Source organism: Eleginops maclovinus, chromosome 15 (assembly GCF_036324505.1).
Source record: "Eleginops maclovinus isolate JMC-PN-2008 ecotype Puerto Natales chromosome 15, JC_Emac_rtc_rv5, whole genome shotgun sequence".
Classification (NCBI taxonomy): Eukaryota; Metazoa; Chordata; class Actinopteri; order Perciformes; family Eleginopidae; genus Eleginops; species Eleginops maclovinus.
The window spans coordinates 19,634,748-19,656,405 of record NC_086363.1 but is presented as its reverse complement, the minus strand read 5'-3'; the positions used below and the strand labels follow the sequence as shown (position 1 = coordinate 19,656,405).

General features: G+C 39.9%; 1 protein-coding gene across 1 annotated transcript in view; it reads left to right on the top strand.

The window, feature by feature from the left end:
- Nucleotides 1-21,658, top strand: part of bach2b (BTB and CNC homology 1, basic leucine zipper transcription factor 2b) — an 87,289-nt gene that overhangs the window by 6,558 nt on the left and 59,073 nt on the right. Inside the window, exons 2-3 of the mRNA XM_063901826.1 lie at nt 5,790-5,850; nt 6,443-6,593. Coding sequence (XP_063757896.1) covers nt 6,555-6,593 — 39 coding nt within the window. The 5' untranslated portion in view covers nt 5,790-5,850; nt 6,443-6,554. The remainder of the gene's footprint in view (nt 1-5,789; nt 5,851-6,442; nt 6,594-21,658) is intronic.

Below are 21,658 nucleotides of genomic sequence, written 5' to 3'. Positions count from 1 at the left end.
TTGATCAAATACAGAGTTATGTGCAGCCTTAAACATATATCACTAACTTTTAAATAGTGGCATTGACAGAGTGTGGCCTATCATATTTTAAGTGCGTATAAACACACTGAACGGTACACTGTTTTGAAATTCTTTATACATTTTCTCAAGTTTGAATTCATATACATAGGAACATATTATTTTGCAGATTTTTCTCTTTTTCACCATCAATCCCAGATTCATCACTCAATGGTGAAAGTCATCCTTGGTGTTTTCCGTTTAGTCTTACGCAATTTCAACGGCATCATCGTCGCTGTTTGTACTCTGAATCATTTGTTTTAAAAAGTCAAGTCAAGTTCCCTTTTTGCTTGGGGGCTGCTTGTTTCCTGCCAAGGTCGTTTGGTTTCCCCCACCCTCTCTGTACATCTTTCGGGTCGATGGGAAAAAGAAATGTCTCAGTCGAGCATAGCGGATTCCTGGTACAGAGAGTGAGATCATTGTTTTAGTGAAGGTGGGGTGGGGGGTGGGGGGGGGGGGGGGGGGGTGTTATGGCATGACCCTTGTGGCAGGACGTTGTTGTCCATCCGCCAGACCCGCTCAGTGATCGCTGTCAACTTGGAGGTGAAACTGGCTGTGACAGAGGTCAGCATTCCTCCCTGCAGGAGGGATTTATTTGTTCTGCTCTGCACATCAGAGACACCCTGCAAGACCAAAACACTCCCATTGTGTCTGAGCAGCCTGTTCACAGAGCGCTGACATCTGCGGCTGATCAGAGCAGCATAAATAAAAAATAATAGGCATGCTCCTCAGAGGTCAAAAACAAAGTGCCAGGGAAGAACTATTGATCACTCAATACACGTAACAATGTGGGGCTGTTTGCTCTGTCAGCTCACACATGAGATAACCATGAACGTCATTATTGCTGCAAGTTCACTAACGTGACAAGAACATAAATCATGAACAATACACAAGGTATTTTTATTAAAACACATGTATTCAGTCAGCCCTGGTGGTAGACGGTAATGGTTTTATCTGTGTGAGATTTTTGCCTAAACCCTGACACAATGAAAGTGTATTTTAATTATTTTATATCAATATTGCAATTTGAATGAGTTCAGCTTTCAAATCAATAGACACCATTTAATAAACAGAGAATTTGTATGAATAAATGTAATCAGCTGTTACTATAACATGACATTCTGTAAGTTACTAAACAACTGTATATTTTTTATGTTAGAAACAACAGAATGGAAAGTGATGATCTCACTGTACTATCTCTCGCAGTCAACAAGCTAATGTTGAGATTATCACCACAATAGCTTTGAATTAAGACATAATGTAGAGCATTTAACTCAAACAAACTTTATATTCAGGTTTCAAAGTTCAACTGCGGCATCCTGGAATGGTGTTCCTATTTTCACAACACACACAATAATACACAATAAAACTAAAAATTCAACCAACTCTGCACTGAAAAAACTGAAATGTTGACTTTAATTAAATGTATTATGTCACCAGATTTCCCATAACTGTATGAGGTTAGTTAAAAGCAATTATTTTTGAACTTGTTTAAAATAATATTATTGCTTTCAACTAACCTCATACAGAAATGTGAAAATATGTTAATGTTTATGTTCATTAAAGATCATTAAATATATATATTTTCAGTTTTTCAGAGTCGGGGTCAGCCTCTTGCCTACGTTTTGAGGCAGTTTACAGTAAACCCCGTTATATCTTCATTGGCGTTGTTGAAGCAGTGGAGTGTGAAACAACAGAGTGTGTTGAACGTGCGGTTTGGTAAAGAAGTGCAGCTGTACAGGAGTTAGTGTGAGGGAGGAGAAGAGGGTAGGGGGGACATCCTGTGAGACCAGCACAGGTGGTTCGGAGGGGGTTGATAGTGGTGGGAGGGGAGGGTGGAGGTTGTGGGCGTGGAAGTGCCCACTTCCTGCCCGAGCCCCTGTGCTGCGCTGTAAAACAGTAAGCCTACAACGAGATCAGCAGGATTTGCCGGCGGTGGCTTCCTGCCGTCTCACCGCAGGCAGCCATAGGTGGAGATCCTGTCACTCTGACGTCCCGCTGTGCCTCCTACTTTTCCTTATGGACTTTCTTTCATAATCATGGCAGAGCAAAGGGAACATGTAAAAGGAACATTAATTCTACAGCAAGAAAAAGCTGTGAAATGAACGCATTAAAAACTGAGAGCATGACGTTCACCCTGATGGCTTTTCCATTTGTTGCACACAGATGTGGAATGGAAAACATGAAAGTCTGAGTATTGGGTTGAATCCACGTATACAGCCCTTCTTGTGGGGGAGTAATCCGTGCATGGATACCCTTCAGCCAGGTTTATCCTGATTTCATCCTGTAAATTAAAGCGAATGAGCCTGTGGAAACTTCATGAGTGCCAAACAGACTTGGGTGGAGCCAAAGAAACTGGTCCTCAATGTGGTGCATCAACAATCAAAAAACTGAAACGTTGACTTTATTTAAGTGTATTATCAACAGATTTCACATAACTGCATTTTGAAAGCAACTATATTAAGTTGAACCTGATATTTTTTATTAATACGTAATATTATTGCTTTCAACGAACCTAATACATGTGAAATGTTTTGACGCAATATATATTTATTAAAGTCAACGTTTCAGTTTTCTATTAATATTTTGGGTTCTGACCCTTTTGAAACTCACCACAAATTGTTTTTGCAGTCAGTGAGGAGTGTGGGATCATCAGGGTTACACAGACGACATGCCCTTTATCTGCATATTAAATAAATAACATTAAAGCAAGATCTTTCATATCTTTCAGGAAGCGTTATTTGACTGTTCAGGAATGTTCAGGACATGATTTGCCGGAATCTTTTAAGACCACCTTCGGGGTTTGCTTGCACCGACTTTTAGTGTATATAAATCAGCTTATATTTATGACATCCCTGCCAAAAGCTTGACTGTGTAAAAATGTTTGATTTTCGGACCCTCGCACCTACGTGAATATGGAAAGTATAACTGAAACTTTTGGTTGAAATGATTGTTATTCAGACACAAATTGGCCAGCTGATTGATCAGAAAATGAACACAGAAATAAAAACATACATTTAAACATTTCCATACATGTTTTCCTACATGTCTAAAGAGGCGCGCTCCATTCACTGTGAAACTAATTTATGACTTGTTCATGGTGGACGCTTAAACAGGCTTAAGTATTAGTACTCCCAAGGCAGCAAACAGCTCACCAGAGGATTGAGATGTAAACAGCTGAGATGAGTTTTAGCTAACAGCAAGAGTTATGAAGATTGCACAGACGTAAATCCTTTGCTACAGAATGAGCACTAAAAGCTATAACCATGCAGAAGTCATTTTGTATCCATTCTTCACCCTGTTTATGTCTTTCTTGTTCATTATATACAAATCTAACAATACATTTTAGATATGAAATCGAAACAATTAGCATTCAAGTAAAACATGCTATAATTTTCATCCCTAGTCAGCATTTAGAATGTAGGCCAGAGTCATTTGAGGAAATTTCCCATTTTCTGTGTGTAAGATGACAGATATCTGATAGCCAGCAGTTTGTCATTCTTTTCCAGTGATAGAGGTGAAAACAGTTTGAGTGCTGCTGAGTGAGTCAGGAAATAAGAACCTTAATGACCCACATCTACTGACAGCAGCACAGGGAACTATCAGTGAGTGTGCTGCTCAGTTCACCTGTCCCCCCTTCCCCCTCCCCCTCCCAGGCTGCAGTCATCAGACTGTGCTTGTGTAGCTGCGATGGTCACATGCCTGTCATATCACTAAGGACAGATGGTGAAAAGTCAACATGTTGGATGCTCCACTGTTGATACTGACTGAGACCTGAGTCAGCCGAGCGTCTGAAAGCTCACTCACAGATTCTGTGAAAAAAGTGTAATTTGAAGAATATCCTTCATACACCTGTTTTTAAGTCAGACTTCATTGGTTCCTTGCATTCATGCAGTTTTTGAAGCATTTGTATACACCCCCTCAAATGTGTTCTGTGCAGTACTTTGTAACCTTTAAAACATTTCCGAGACACATTTGAATGATGACCTCAGAGGAGCTGGTGTATTCGGCCAATCAGGGTCCAGGATAGTTTCAGTTTGACATGATGAAATCAATAGTGTTTTGTTTTGATACCTTGCTTTGAAGGAAACACATTTTTCTACTGTACCACCCCCCCAACTAACTGAACATTGATTGATTCTCCCGCAACTTTGAGTTGCATTTAATTGTTAGGACCAAAGAAATAACATTATTAAATACAATGTAATTAATTTCCTACATATGTTCCAAATAAAAAGATACTCAAGAGGCACTATTATCTTTGTTTCGCAGGTGTGAGTAGAAGGGATCTCAGAATGAAGTGTTGTGATTTTTTAAAATTGCGTAAGATAATTTGTTCTTTTAAAATACGGTTTTGATACAGTATATAAATAAAATAAAATGCAATGAACTGAGACATTTTTTTTAAAGAATCATTTAAGAGATTCATATATATTTGGTATTTAGACACTTTAAAAAGAAATTCACATTTATGAATATATATTGAATTATTTATTTTGTTGGATTTCCATTGCACTCTACAGTAATGTTACCTAAACCCCAAGTCAGTTCATAGCAAAACATATATATAATATACAATTTATAGATTAGGACTGATTGATCAAAGCATAAATAAATAAATAATTGACAGGAGCATGATTTCCTCTCTCTTGTATAAAGTGCGTAGAGTTTTCCTATAAAAGGCAGAGAAGCGTAACGATGGAGAAACAAAGGCGGACCGAGGGAAGGAGAGTGAGAGTGGAGATCAATAGTCATGGCTGCCTGAGAGGAAGTGGGAAGCGGACATTTAGATGGATTACAGTGGCACAGCTTCGCTTTCATCTCACTCAGGGATTGTGTCTGGAGGCGAGGAAGCAAATTGCATCTCATCATGCTCAGCGAGGGCTGCTCAGTCTCATTCTGATAGTCTGTTTGAACACTGATGTACATATCCCTTCAGGAGGGTACACAAGAAGAACACTGCGCTTAGAGCCAACTGTCATCCTCTCAGGGACAGAACACAACCAGGCTAAAGTCTGCAGCCTTTCAACTATTAGCGTCATGATATCACACACACACACACACACACACACACACACACACACACACACACACACACACACACACACACACACACACACACACACACACACACACACACAGCAGCGAGGTTCATGTTCAGGTGGAGCCGTGTGATTGTTATCTTTCCAGCAGTGGCAAAATGTGATGAAAAAAGACAGATTTCACAGCTGATTTGAATGAAAAATTAAAGGATTTATTTAACCCCAGCACACACACAGACACACACACACACACACACACCCACACACACACACCCACAGCCGTTAGCTCTATAGGAAAGTCAGAAGTAAATCATCTCGGGTTTTAACGGCTCTATGACGATCTGAAGGGACTCAGCTTCCAGCGGATTCAATCTTAAACTTGTTTCATTTTTTCAGAAATAAATGCTGAAACAAGACAATAATAGCAAATTAGTGTAATGCAATCTTGTGTTGATTTGTATTGGAAACAGACTACATTTTTCCAGCAGCAGATGTAGTTGTTTGTGTAAATTAATGGAAAGAAATATTTAGATTTTTAAATGTGCTGTCATGCGTTTGATGAGTAGTTTAATAAGAACGATCTCAAATGAAGCTTCACTTAAGGAACAGCAACACTGTAAAATCAGTTACTATTTATTTCATATTATAAGTAAATTAATCTTCCCTTCTTTTCTTTTCTTTTGATTTTAGAACATTCCTGAACCAAGTAAACTGAAAGCAAAAGTATTCCCATTGATGTTCAGTTATCACGGTAAGTTTTATTATCTATTTATCTTTGCTCTGTTTAAATAGAGTCGGAGGATGAAACCCTCTTTATTTGTCACACACATGCACACAGCAGAGCACACACAGTGAAATTAGTCCTCTGCATTTAACCCATCCTAGTACTAGGAGCAGTGGGCAGCTATCGTGCAGCGCCCGGGGAGCAATGGGGAGGGGGGATTGGAGGTGTCCGGTGCCTTGCTCAAGGGCACCACAGCAGGGCCTAGGAGGTGAACTGAGACCTCTCCAAGTAGCAGTCCACTTCCATATTTCAAGTCTGTTCGGGGACTTGAACCGGCGACCCTACGATTCCCAGTCCAAGCCCCTACTGACTGAGCCACTGAATCTGAATTCAAAGGGAATACATGAGTTTGGGAGAACATGTCCTCATACATAAATAGTTTATCCATTTAATAAAAAATAGATACATTTGAAAATGTACAATAGCCGTTGAAAAGAGACAAAAGTTCTTGAGACCAAATCTGTTCAGTGTGTATGAACGGACTGTGGTGTGTTTAAGCCTTTCTGTGAGGTTGCATGTGTAACTGTGGATGATAGGATGGTTTGTCTTCACACTGCAGGAACGCCCCCTCCCCCTGACAACGCCAACCTGCCAATCATGCACCTGACCATGTGTTTGTGACTGATGGTGATGTAGATGAGTCAGTGTGACGGTGCGCTGCTCGTGGATCAATGATCACTAATCACCATCAGAAGATGAAGGACAAGTCTGTGAGTAGCTCCGACACTTTGTTTTTAAATGTCAAAACTTTATTTTGTGTTGGCAGGAAGGCTGTTTTTTATTTTTTCCTGTTGTGGTTAGACTGTGTGAAGCCAGAGAACACATTTGTCATGGTGATGCACACAAACAGAAATTCAGACGGTGCTGTAGTCTGATTGTGTTGGTTTATAATCAGTTTTTATTCAATACATCCTGGATTATACCTTCAGCACCACGATATTAAGCCTTGTTGTGAATTGAATTATACATTCCTTTCTGTTCTGAAGCAAAAACTAAAATACTTTGAAAGCTCTCAAAGTCAATATCAAGATAGTTACATTACGAAAGATAAAACCATGCTGTTCAAAGAAAATTTAAATGTGCGCATTTCCATTTATATTTAACTGTTGAAAAGGAAATTAAGCTTCCTTCTCTGACTTCCTTTGCAGGTGCTACAATAGCGCCTTTAGTTGACTTAATATACAATAATAATGGATCCAAGTGTGCGTTTATGCAATGCTAAACCTTTAACAAGCCTCATAACCATTTAAACTCACCCCTTTTTGTTACCCTCTCCCTCTAGTATTATAGCCTAGTAAGATTTACAATTAATGTGTGCTTGTAAAAAAGAGAAACTATAACTCTGGGGTGACAGGCTGCTCACAGATCTTTATGGCAGCCTTCTCCTGTGTGTGAAGTCAGAAGTCTTGTCCCTGCAGTTAAAAGAGTCTGCTAGCAAACACAAAGGCCTTCTTTGTGCCGAAGCTGTTAGTCTCATAGTGGCTTAGCGTATGTAGTGGAGTGTAAGCTGCTGTAGTAAGAGTTCAGGTTGTTAGAGTGCTTAGCCCTCACCACGTGGAGGCTGGCATCTGTGTGTCGCGCCCTGAGTCTGAGAGCGGCTCAGCGTGGACCCTCTTACCTCTGCCGCCTGTGGCATGCTGCTCTGTGACTCCATGACCTCTCTCTGTAGAATACATATATCTGAAACCAACAACCAAACTCATAATTCACCTTTTCTGAAAGAAAAAAATTTATATCCTTGGTTTTCTGTATTTTTTGGCTAATGATGTTGTTGTTGGACTTCCATGCGTGCAAGAGTTAAAAATTATGAATTACATATTTGTAGTTCTGTAAATACTTTAAAAAACGGAAACATTGACTTTAATTAAATGTATTATGTGAACACAGTTCACATAACTGTATTAGGTTGATTGAAAGCAAAAATATTAAGTTGAACCTGATATTTTTATATAAAAAAGTAATATAATTGCTTTAAACTAACCCAACACAGTTATGTATAATCTGTTAAGATAATACATTTCATTAAAGTCACATTTCAGTTTTTGTCAGGGTGGCTAGTGTCAACAACGTCTATAACTTAATTAAACTTAAAAAAAAACTAAAAGTCTAGTTAACAATGAACTCTCTGAACACTCTGACTGATGATATTCAGAACAGATATTAAAGACTTGCTATTTGGCTACAGGTAGTTGTAGTACACGCATTAGTCTCTATTAGCTAGCAGGTGACACATTGTTTAACATGACACACTCGTCGGCTAACTGGTAAAGCTATGATATAATCATGATACAAACCTCACATCTGCATAACAGTTTGTTACACTTTCACATACATAATACATCTGTGTCAATATTTTTATGCATATTTTTACCACTTTAGCTTACCTGAAACACAAGCAGCTAACTGCAACATGGCTGCTTACTACGGGCTATGTCTGAGAAGTGATGCATCTGCATAAACATTTCTTTATATTCAACTTGAAAAACATAAAATATGGAGTCTGCTTGCAATTAATATATGGACAGACAATATTCAGCACACATACATAACTCATGACTCAGTTTCAGGTAGTTACAGTACAGGCTAAAGTCCATATTAGCTAAACTACCATAAATCACATATCTGCATTACCATTTTACATCTGTGTCAATAGTTTTATACATCTTTAGCTAATCTGGAAATAAAGACACATCACTGCAATGTGGCTGCATATCTCGACTTGGTCTAATAAGTGATGCTTTCACCATTTTAAACATAACTGGGCCTACTAAATAATAGTGTTGGAATTGCACATTAACATATATCAAAGACGGGTCAATTAAATACAACAAAATATAAAGAGCTTGTACAACATGAAACAGAATCCATGTCTATTAACATTCTCGGCCCAATCTGAATACATTTAAACATCTGTTATTTTTCTGCAAGTATACTGTACTACAGAGAAGAGACGCTGACTTTAATTAAATGTATTATGTCAACAAATTGCACGTAACTGTATTAGGTTAGTCAAAGCAACCAAAAGGCTCAACTTAATGTTATTGCTTTTAACTAAACAAATACAGTTATGTGCAATTCGTTGACATAATACATTTAATTAAAGTCAGCGTTTAAGTTTTTCAGTGTAGCTTTTTTATATTACTTCAATGTATTCTCACATACCAGTCCACAACATACTAAAGTCACACATTAACACGTATTGGAACATTTTTGAAATGTCGCTAAATAGTCTTAACTATTCTACCTAGGGGTGTATGAAACGTCAAAAACAGGAAGCCAAAATCCTGAATGACTTCCTGCTTCCTGTTCCTTGTCAGGCCTACTGAATCTTTCTGGTAATCTAAACAATGTCTGGCAAAAACTGGAGCGATAGGAGCCAAACTGCAGCTGGATAGAAATCCAAAATCCAGTTTAAGATAACAAATATGTTAACACGTGATAAATCTCCAAACTGCATTCGTGACATATTTGATTTAGTTTAAAATAGAAAATTCCTTGTTTTTGTTGTTAAGAATGTAGCGCAATAAAATACAGAATTGCAAATTCCATAGTCTAGAATAATTCATCCTTATTTATTCCATTATATTCCCCAAGGCTTTGACTTGGGTTAAATGTCTGCACGTCCCCTTTTCTAAAGAACTAGGAAATATTATTTTCATATTCAACCTTTGCCTTTCTTTTCAGTTTCTTTGTGAGTTTGAGCAATACATAAAAATATGAAATCAGCCCAAGTGTTTATACATCATAAACACGAGAAAACATCCTAGTCATAATTCATCTTTTCTTCCATACAGTGAGGAGTTGTGAGCGTCCGTGAATCGCCTGCCCTCACTGTTTCTGCCTTTGTCCGTTTTAGAAAGCACGACTCACACATGGCCCATATCTGGGAGTTTAAGTGCCGCTGCTTGTTGCCGGGGTTTGTGTGAGGCCTCGCTGAAGTATCTGCGCTCAACTGTACGAGCCTGTCTGCTTCCCATGATGCACCTCCCCATCCTCAGCTTGGCGAAGGCAGTGAAAGAGGCCATTGTTCCTGTCACTCTGAGGCATGTTGCAAGCACGTCTGACACAGAGTGGGAGAAATTATTCCCTTTATACTTCTGGAATGTCTTTGAATCAATCAATTCAGTATGTAGGAATGCTGCTATACATCACAGTTTGATAGCAACAAAGTCATTGAGTCACATTTGTGCTGCGTTTAAAAAAAAGGGAAATAAAGTTGTTTTTTTTAAGTAATAGAAAGAAGAAAAAGTCAGTATTATAAGTTTCAAATCAAGAGTTACACATTGTTTTGAGCTCATTTCTTTCCTCGGTGAGGAATTGTTTGATTTATTTTAATCCAGGCCTGAAGCAAGCCTTCCCATGTCTGATCCTCTGAACCCATTTGCCTGTTAACACTGTGCACGAAAACGTGTCTTTCAGGACTCCCTGATTCCTTTCTTTCCTCGCTGAGCTGTGATTGATGTAAAGTAAACCGCAGTTGGGAAAAGCTTGCAGTTTCTCTCATGGATTCCTCCTGCATGATGTCATGTGTTGACGACCCTCTGTGTAGCATGCGGTGACATCAGCACAAAAGAAATATCCTTCCTCTGAAAAGGTGGGCTTCTCAGGCAGATCGTTTCTGCTTCACATACCATGAGACCCTTTGAATCCCCTAAACAGGGCCTTCTTTGCTTTGACGTGCGTGAGAATGTTTGATTCGCCTGTTCTCAAGTTCCAGGCCTCATAAAATCCCAATAGAAGGGAGGCTTCCTGATCCTTATATCTCTATGTGATGCAGAAAATGCATATCCTTGTTGTTGTTGTCTTGTCCAATGAGTCGTAGGAGCTCTTCAGCGTGTAAACCAAGAGCTGTGCAGAGGTCACCAAACACTGCCCTATCCGTCAGCGCTGAGGCTATTTTTAACTCCGCTGTATCACGTATCACGTCTTGCCATTTTGTGCTTTTGTTCGTGAGGAGGGATATTTCAGGACACTCGGGTAGTGTGGGAGGCGAGGTGAGGCGGGTCTTTTTCCCCGATAATTCATCCTCCGTCTGTTTCATTTAAGTGTGAGGGGAGTGAAGCCCATGCCTGCCACTGACCTGTTGCAGGGGTTGGAAATGTGCTTTTTCTGCTCTCCCCATTCATTAGGCTGGGCGGCGTGCACTGCTACCAGGCGCTTTCACTACATCTGTATTTGTGGTCTCTGATAGGATCCAGATGACAGTCTGGAACACCCGTGCAGACCTCTACAAGCTCCACATATGGCCAACACTAAAGGAATATTTAAAGGCGCCTTGCACCCAGGTCACTGTAAACAAGTGAGGGTCCGTGCATTTATAGAATTGGAAGTACATTTATTATATATAGTGTCCTGTGAGCCGGACATTCTGGATGGAATACTGGAACTTGTCCAACAAAGGAGGAATATACATTGTTATAGCAAAAGTAAAGAGCCAAAAATAGCTTAGTATTAATTAAGAAGCGTGACTAAGGTATTAAAGATAGAAATAGAAATGACACAAATGACAATTTACATAATACACATCCAATACCAGTAAAAGTAATGAAAAACATTTAAATTGTTCATACAATGTGTCCTTGGAAACGTCTCAAAGACAAAGTGCATCTACCTTCCTGTGAAGGCCAGGTGAAAGGCCAGCCGTCATACACAGGGGAAAGGTGTGATTAATCAGGATAACACTTCGGACCCTTTTAGGCTCTCGTCAAAGGCATTCGTGGTGTTTCATTGAGATATACCCCCCAGGAAAGAGCTTTAGGAAGAATGTCAAACCCCTTTTATTCTCTGTTCTACACACCTGGCCCCGCTGTGCTTACTCACTGTGGTTGTTGGGTGGTTGGTTCAGGAAAGTGTGTGTAAACAGTTATTATTTTCTTTTTTGCTCATTCAAACTGCAAAGTGAGAAACACAACTTCACTTTTAATGAAGTTCAGACTTTTCACAAGCAAAGATAGGTGATTGTTTTTTTAGTTTCAATGGTTACAGCGCTATGAGCAACTGCCTAACCCTTCAGATAATAAAAATGATCTTTCCCCAGCGAGAGGTAAGGGTGAGGAAAAGTGCAGCGCAGGCATACGTCACGAAAAAACAGTTACCTCTGAAACAAACAGGAAAAAGAATAATTGTGTGATGGTGTTTGTGGGTGTCTTAATTTATTGTGTGAATGACATGCCTAGCAAATCAAGTCATTGTGTCGTAATTTAGATTAAAAACCAAGCAAAAAAGAACCCAAGGATTAAAATGTATAAGAGCGCAGGAACTGAATAAAATGATGTCAAATGTTATACCATTATAAAAGAGGTTTTGAAAGTGCCATCTGTTGAGTTTAGAGGTCTGGTCTGTAATCAGGTCAAGAAGATTCAAGAACTGTATTGTGAGTATGCAACAACATAGATGCATCAGCCTCAAATGTGTATTAAAACTCCACACATATTTCCAGGGATGCACATATTTCAGATGTATTCTCCTGAAAGTAAAAGCCCTCAGGCTCGACTTCTATTTGTTTTGGTTGAGTTACAATCATCCCGTCCAGTCTGCTGCTGCTGCTGCTGCTGTTTTGCTCAGATTTTTCGCTGCTATGTCTTTGGCGGGGGAATGTGCTTTGGGCTGGGTAACTTAGGGGGGGTGCGCTGGAATTCCCACTCACTTGGCTCATCTTGCATTTGTTCTACTCCTTCTCCGAGTCTCCCCCGCCGCACATATAAAGGGGATGTTTTGTTTGTGGAACACAGCGCTCTCAGGGCCATGCACGCCATGCTTGTTTATCAGGCACCGGGACCCGGAGACGCTGCACAATATGGCAGCTCGGTTAGCAGAAGGAGCACCGCTAAGTTCATTAATCCGCCTGTCAAGGGCCTCTTTTTGCTTTTATTTTTAGCCAAATCCATCAGGCCTGACAAGTGGGGGCCATTTGAGCCAAGTCCAGGGTCCTTAACACAAAGTCAATCTTCTTTCAGCTCCGGACAGCCCTGCTCCAGGCCCGGGATTTCGTCGAGTCATGTGAGATCATGTCCACAGAAACACAGGAGAGGTGGGGGCTGAAGTTGGAAGGGGTAAATGAGGCGGTGGGGTTATGGCCATGGGCAGCAGGGGAGCTAAAATCTGCTCCCAGGCCAGCAGACTGCAGAGTCGCTGCCTGGTGCTAGCCTTGTATAAGGTCATGTCTAGTGAGCGTGTTGGGGCGGGACGTGTGCACAGATTTATTTTAATACACTGCTGGTCTTGCCAGTAGGGGGAGGGATGTTGAGCCTGCCAGCTCGTCCCAGGACCACTGTCACACTTCGGACAAGAGGAGACTTTTTAGTAGACAAACCCACCACTGGCGAATAAAAAACACTGAAAGGAGGCAAGTTTCACCCCCAGTTTGACCTTTAATGTGCATGATCACACTGGATCAGTTTTATCCAGCCTTCCATGAGTGCTGTCGTTTTGCTGTTTCATGCTGGACTCTCTCAGATGCATGTTTTGAGTGAAATGCTCTGCAGGGAGGTTTGGATTTAGCATGTCAGTGTTGTATTTAGCATCGAAGTGATACAGTGTGAGTGGTTGCATTAAGGTAGTTATGCTTCACAGAGGTGATAACTGACAAATGTGTCTATGCATCACATGTTCCATATCTGCGGTAGAGAAAAGATGATTTTTGACCTTATCAGTTACTGTTAGGGCTGCAACTGCTAATTTAATGAAACCTTAATGGAATAATCGTTTCATCTTTAACATAATATATGAATCTGCAAATGTTGATAAAATCATCATTATGAATAATCAAAATACTAATTGATAGGGTTCCTAGAAGTTTCCTTCAAACTAGTTTAGTTTTTCTGACCTATCAATTAATCAAATAATTGTCCCAACACCCTTTAGAGTAGTTCAATGTCATCCTTTTTTTTAAAAATGTTTACGTTATTGTATGGATAACGCATTCCTGATGTGTTTACATAGAATAAGGTTGCGTTTTGACCCCGCCTTCTATGGTTTAAAGTTAGGATAGAAAAATGGTAGGTCAAGGACGCTCTGTAAATCCACTGTCACAGATTTTTTTTTTTTTTGTTATTGGTCTAAAACATTCCAAAAGCTTTTGCAGTAAAGAAATGTCATTACTATTGGGGTATCCTTAACTTACTTCTAGCGCCATCATCAGGTCAAATTATCATCGGGAGCATGCATACATTATTTATAGAAGCTCGAAGCACAACTGTGTCTAATTACAGAGACGCTAGCGTGGTCGTAGACTCTTGGTCTTGTTGTGCAGCTAAAGATAGAGAGAGAAAGCACGCCTATCTAGCATCAATAATTGAATCTGGGCTGATTTTGGAGTTGGGCCGGAATAGAATGCTACTATCAGGTTCTGTGTTGTCTCAGTGGCTGGGAGCCAGCCGTGGGGCCCAATCAGTTTTTGCTTGGGTGACAGCATTGTTAGTTTTTTTTTAATTTGTTTATTATTTTGTACATGGCAGATGTGGAATTAAAAGGTTTAGAGGATAACTGAAGTGTTGACTTTAATTAAATGCATTATGTCGAAGAAATTCACATAACTGTATAAGCAATGATATTAAGTTGAACCTATTTAAACTTAATGGTATTGATTTCATCTAACTTGATACAGTTATGTGAAATCTATTGACAATACTTTTAGTTAAAGTCAACGTTTCAGTTTTTTCTGGGCATTCAATGGATAATAATGTTAGAATTTTAAAACATTGAAACACTCACAGGACATTTGTCAGCGAATTGTGTCTTTGCTAGGTTTTCTGAAGCATGTTGGAAACAAGGCTGTACTGCAGTGGCAGCCCCTTCACACCCACCTTGAGCAGGGAAGGTCACAGAAGAGGAGAGTTAATGACACACACAGGGCAACATTAATGAGCCCTTCACAAGTGTTATTTAAATTCGTCTTCCCACTCCCGTACGAGCTGTCAAGAGGCTGTATATCATCCGTCTGTGCATGTGTGACTGTCTCTGAAAACTATACGCTACCATGCTGCTATGTGTGTTCATGGGGGGTTGGGAGGTAGGCGCTCCATTTAAACAATAGAATAAAAAAAACCTCTAAACCACAACTTTGATGATTTATGTCTCATTACTGTACAATAGAGCACTAGCGTGGTATGGAAAAGTGTGTAATGTGTCAGCTGGGTTACCCACTGAAGTTTAATGTGGCATTTATTGGGGAGCAACAGAGGAAACTATCATAGCCCATTAGCTGTGTTGCACCATCCACTCTTTAGTTAACCCTGCTTACCCTTAAACAAGTGAGCCACACCCTAAAGCATACCCTGTTATTTCGCTCTTTCTATTTTAATTCTAACTTAAACAAAATGTACAAAATAACCATCGAGTATTGAAGTCTTGAAACCAGCAAATGAGACTGAGATTTTTTTTTCTGGGGTCATAAATCAATTGAGAAGTAAAGTCATTGTCTCATAGACTTCTACACAATCCGACTACTTTTGACTATTACATTGTCATGGGTCAGAGTGGACTGAAAGCTCCTCCACAGCCAAGGAAGTCATTATACAACACGCTGAGTTGTACTAGCCATGGTAAGCAAACGTGATGTGTGAAATCAATAGCACTTTAATGTTATTTCTTCCAGACCTCCATTAAAATGCTCTAACACAGAGAGAGATCCATGAGAGATCGGGGCAGAAACTGTATATCAGCAATTGTGCCGTAGTAAGTGTAGGTGGAATCTTTTCTTAATGATTGATATCTCATGTAAGAGTCTAATACCTTGCCTTGAGTAGATGTATTGCTCTCCCAGTATTTGATGTTATAGCAGGGGGCTATAAGTGGGATATCACCCCCAGCTAATTACAAGATTCACAGAGCCAACAATTAAGCGAGGTAAAGCTGGTGGTGCCAAAGCTATGGCTGTGGACAGTAAAGCAGTTAGAGATTACCCATGGTTCCCTCAGCTTTTCTCAAAAGAGTGAGATTTGTTCCTTACCTTTGTTGCTCTTGTACTAAGTTGTGGCTTGATAGTTTGATGTTGATTTACTGTGCATTTAAAGCTCATATGAGACTATAAATGGCTGTGTTGAATCAATAATGTAAATTCCCCAATTATTTTCCATTTGCTGAAGGTGGAATGACCCCTCTGAAGGGATGTGGTTGTCCAGACTTGTGGGTTGTGTTAAGGATGTTGTTTTCCTCACGTCTATTGATGCATGCAAATTCCTTCTGTTGTCAGGACTGTAGGCTGAAAGGATGCCCCCTGGCAAAAAAAAAAAAAGCTTTAGGAAGTTTGGGGCTGTATCCATGGACCATGGGAAAAGCAGAGATGGAAACGGAACACGGACAAAAGCGGATTTTCTTTTCTGTAATTCAGCATTTACTTACCTTCTGACACAGACCGGGAAAAGGAGCGGGCTGAGAAATGTTCTGTAATGTGGTGGAAGTTGGGGTTATTGTTCTGCTCGTTCATTTCTGTATCAGAGCCCCGGATCCGAATTCCCATCTCCATGGGAACCATTATGTGGGGCAATTGGCAGCTGAGCACTTTAGAAATCTCCTTGGAATATATTAGTAGCTGCAAAAGCCCCACTCTCATCACCTTCAACCTCTCTGCATTGTCTCAGAGCTGGTTTACTTCAGGCGCTGTTCTCAGGATTTCAGGCCTCAGCTCAGGAATGTTTGACCTATAGCCCGTCTCCACGCAGGGACGCAAAAACAACCCAGCCGCTAGCTGAGATTTCAAATAAACAGTCTGAAACCTGCAAGCCTGCCACTATGAAACCTCCAATTCTCCCCTTGTCCGTTTTGACGCAGAGGCAATCAAATGAAATAAAGAAAATCATTTAATTGACTCATGCACACCGCGGCAGTGCAGGAAAATCAATTCCGTCTTTCATCAGGCAATGAAACGATTTGCACTGCAGAGCAAAAGTACTTTTTCCTGATGTGGCAAAAAACACAAATAAGATGAAAACTTCTATAGAGCAGATGTGCTGAGACTCCAATTCCAGAGAAAGTGCTGTTGAATCAGAATGCTCATTGAATTGTTAAACTGTGCGTCATTAACCAAGCCACACCGACTGCAGAATGTTTCTCTCCCTGGTTCACAGTGATATTACCCGTTTGCCCTTCACACACACTTCCCTCTGGTATTTTGTCAGCGGTATATATTCTCATACCTGAAACGCTTGACAACCTTACAGCCTTCCACTTGGGACTGCTTGAAGGCTTTGAGTGAAATAACCATTTTTCCATTTTAGATTTTTTTTAAAGTATTACCAGTTTGGGTGCTGCGGCCTGACAGGGGTCATTGTTATTGAGCAGGAAAACAAGCTTGCTAAAGATCTGCTCTCCCATCTGGCTGAGGTGATTAGCAAAAGCCGAGGCAGATGGTGCCACGGGCAGATTCTGCGTTGCTTCAGGGGTGCATAATCTGCATCGAACTCTGACAGCCATGTTTGGCTGTGAGGAATGTTTTTGTGTGTTACATGACTGAGTGTGAAAGTCAGTCTTTTCCAGCAGTGTGTGAGGTTTCTGCTGAAGCCGGCTCATTACCGTGGCGAGCCGATTGACTGGGTCCCTCAGGATGTTTTTTTTAAGGGGACAAGGGGGGGTGGGCAGGCAGTATGTGGACCTTCCCCTCTACATCTGTAGCAAAACAAGCTAAAAGTGAATGAGCCACGTAGCAAGCGCCCGCCCTTCACTGCTGGCAGCGGGGTCTGGAAATGTTGACACGATGAGGGAAAGAGCTGCCCCAGAAACCCCAGGAATCCCCCCGAGAAGAGGCTGGGCGGGAGGGTGAGGTGGAGCCTTGGAATGCACTCAGAGCAGCCAGTCACTTATTTACTAGCTGAACTCGGTGAACCCTGCCTTACTCAGCCACTTCCACCAGGCCCGTCTGAGCCCCCCTCCCTGCCTCCCACTTCCCTCTGTTTTGTGCTTAAACCTATCCGATTGCTCCTCCTTTGCTCGGCCCGCCCCTTCCATCCCGTTTCTGACAGGCACTCCATTTCCTGGCTTCTCATTGGGCGGGGTATTCCCCCCATGCACCGAAGGACTTAATCCAACCCCCACCTGACCCCAGTCACCCTGTTGCTCAGCCTCTAGCTCAAACGTTGAGGTCATAAACTCATGAGTAATAAAAACAAATGCCAGTGGGAATGTGATTAAAGCTGAGCAGTGTACAGAGTACAAAGGGCCATCAGAGTTATTCTCTGCCCTTTATAACAAATCATAAAATTAATACAAATTAGGATTTAATTTATTGTTCGATTTGTTTTTGTGCCAACTAGTCTTTTCGCTTTGGTCCTTTCTTGAGTGTTGACTAGCAAAATCTTTAATTTCCGCATTCCAGTATATAAGTACAAGTCCAATACCTCATAATTGCTGGTCACTTGGAAGTCTAAAATGCATTACTGATAATGTATTATATGAAAATGATACATTAAATGGTATTATAAACATCTTGAAATTGGAAGTAACAATACTCCATATATAATAAGCCTTGCCACAGCATTTTATTGTTGTTATTCAGTATTACGAATATTTATGATGGCTTATAACTATAATCACACATGGCTATAAGCAGATTTAAGCACATGAGTGTGTTTATTATGTTTTTTTCAGTCAAGGCTTTCATAGAATGTCTAAACATGTATAGCGAAACCCAGCTTCCCTGTGCGAACATGTTGGAGACAGGATCTTGGGAGCGTCCTCGGCCTGCACAGCATCATGGGACACGGTGTAATGATTAAGAGCCGTCTCAGTCTCTCTCTCTGACCACTGATCTGATGAGAGAACAATAATTCATGACTCTGTGGGAATCCTGCGCCGTCCTGTCAGTGATACTCCCTGCATGTCAATTACACCGGGAAATGTCAATGAGCTTCATCTGAATTCAGCAGCAGACTCTGGAACTGTGCACAGAGATGGAAGCTACACAAGTCATTTATTCTAGTAATGAAAAATAAAATAGGTTTTGCATCATAAGTGCAAACACACACTATTTTATAAAGCAAGAGAAAAGATGATGGGGATACGGGAAGATCATTTGACTGGATAGTAAAGGGCAGTGAGTAACCAGCTGTCCTCAGGTCAGCGGCAATCGGTGTGGATGTGTGGGTGCCGCTCCTTCTCACCTTGGTCTGGCTGCAGGAGTGATACATGGCACTGGCTGACACTTCAGAGCAGAAGCTTCTGAACGCTTACATGCACTCCATCTGTGTTTCCCTGCCTCTTGCGAGGATATTAAATAAGTTTGTCCTTAAGTTACCTGGATATCTGAAAATACAAAGTGAGAAATTAAGTGAAATTTTGATTAAAATCATGGAGCAAGTATTAAGTGGTTGGTAATGTGGGTAAATCGGGATCCTGAAGCATGAAAAACATGAACATTTTTGCATATTACCTTTCATTGTTGGTTTTGTGACTAATGCAGAAACGTTGTCTTTCATTAAAGAAACATTTCAATGATTGTGCAACCTTGGTAGACGTTGTTTCCACCTTGTATAATGCTCACTTAAATATGATTTGGTTTGGTGTGACATGCTTTGGTGAAGTTTATTTTTATATATAAGGATAGTCAAAGGAAAGACAGTGTTAGAAATATTATGTTGTTGGTTTTCGACTGTATTAAAGAATTAAATTAAAGTTTTGTCAATCTTTAAACCAAATGTTTGGTAGAGCTGAATTTGAAGCAGGTTTTTCTGCATCGACAGAAGCACTGAGAGACATTTTAGCTTGTCCCTACAGTACATCTTCTCTGTAATTGTATTTTTTTTAGATCCCCTGTCAGTGTAGCAGTGTGATTGGTTCCGCCATGCAGTTTCTGATGGTCAGGTAAACCCTTCTCTTCATCTGTTCATTCATGGTCTGTTCGCCTGCTCTTTATTGAGAAGTTACCACTGTTGTCTGTGGTTGTGTGGTATCGGAAGACCCTCCAAAGTATGTTCCCCACTATTTCCTTGGAATGACATTTCTCAAACAGACAGACGCTGTCCTAACACTCCCCCAGGACATTCTGCAAGAGCCCTCATTCCAAATCAACCAGTAAGCGAATGCGCCTTTTGTTTTTGTTCTTCTTGTTTTGACTCCCCTCGTCCCAGCAGAAAGTAGGTCACAGGCGGACCGAGGTAAAGTATGAGGCAGCAGTTTGACTGGGGCCCCAGTCGAAGCAGATTGTGTCTCCAGGAAGCTTGTTGCAGAGGAGACGTTAAACACAAGTTCCTGTTTGATATCTGTTTCCAGAGGGCCTCGCAGGCCGGCCTCTCACCTGATATCAACACTCGCTCACCCCAGCCAACTCGGTGGGTTTAACTGCTCTGTGACCCCATCCTCCCCTCCCTGCCTAGAAACCAAAAGAAAAATCGAATAACGTGCCTATCGCTGTCTCCGTGCCCAGAATAACGAAATCTAGAGAGATAAAATCAGGAACGACAGGTCCTTACGCAGGCAGACTGCAGACCCTCAGGGCTGTGAATAATTAACAAGGAGTATATTTAAGGAGACAAGGCAACCCTGTGTGTGCGTGGAGTACATCTGATCACACGCTGCCATTTTATTCACAGATTCAGCTGAATGAAGGCATGATCTGAAAGAGAAACTTCTTAAAGTGAGCCGTCAGGCACACGGTTTGTTGTTTCCTGATGACTCTCATTTGTTTTTCCTTCATCAATAAAGCGGTTGTAAAGCTCCGCTGGCCCTCCGCTGGCTTCCCTCTGCACACGTACAGGCGGACACAGGAAGGGGTATTTTTAGCCCCGGGAGATACTGTGACTCGTCAGACATCAGAGGACAGATATCCTGCTACTACACCTGGCTGCATGTGAAACTCTAGCCCGGCTGAGCCGGACATCGACCCGGCCTGCGGGCAGCGCCGATGTCAGAGGAGAGGCTGAAAGGCAACAGCATGAGTGACAGGTTCCAGGCAGAGGGCCAGCGGGCCCCCGAGTAGCCAGGGAACATTGCTCCTGTCACACAGGGAAAGGTGGCACTGCTGCTCCAAACTGCAGGACACACAGCTATCCTGACTCTTATCATTAACATCATTAAAAGCATCTGTCCAAATAACTCAGCTCCTTTTGAAAACCCTCTAAAGTCATTACTATTATTATTACTATTATTATTATTATTATTATTATTATTATTATTATTATTATTATTATTATTATTATTATTATTATTATTACTATTATTATTATTATTATTATTATTATTATTATTATTATTATTACTATTATTATTATTATTATTATTATTATTATTAATTTTATTACTATTATTATTATTATTATTACTATTATTATTATTATTATTATTATTATTATTATTATTATTATTATTACTATTATTATTATTATTATTATTATTATTATTATTACTATTATTATTATTATTATTATTACTATTATTATTATTATTATTATTACTATTATTATTATTATTACTATTATTATTACTATTATTATTATTATTACTATTATTATTATTATTATTATTATTATTATTACTATTATTATTATTATTATTATTATTATTATTATTACTATTATTATTATTATTATTATTATTACTATTATTATTACTATTATTATTATTATTATTATTACTATTATTATTATTATTATTATTACTATTATTATTATTACTATTATTATTACTATTATTATTATTATTATTATTATTATTATTATTACTATTATTATTATTATTATTATTATTACTATTATTATTACTATTATTATTATTATTATTACTATTATTATTATTATTATTATTATTATTACTATTATTATTATTATTACTAGTATTATTACTATTA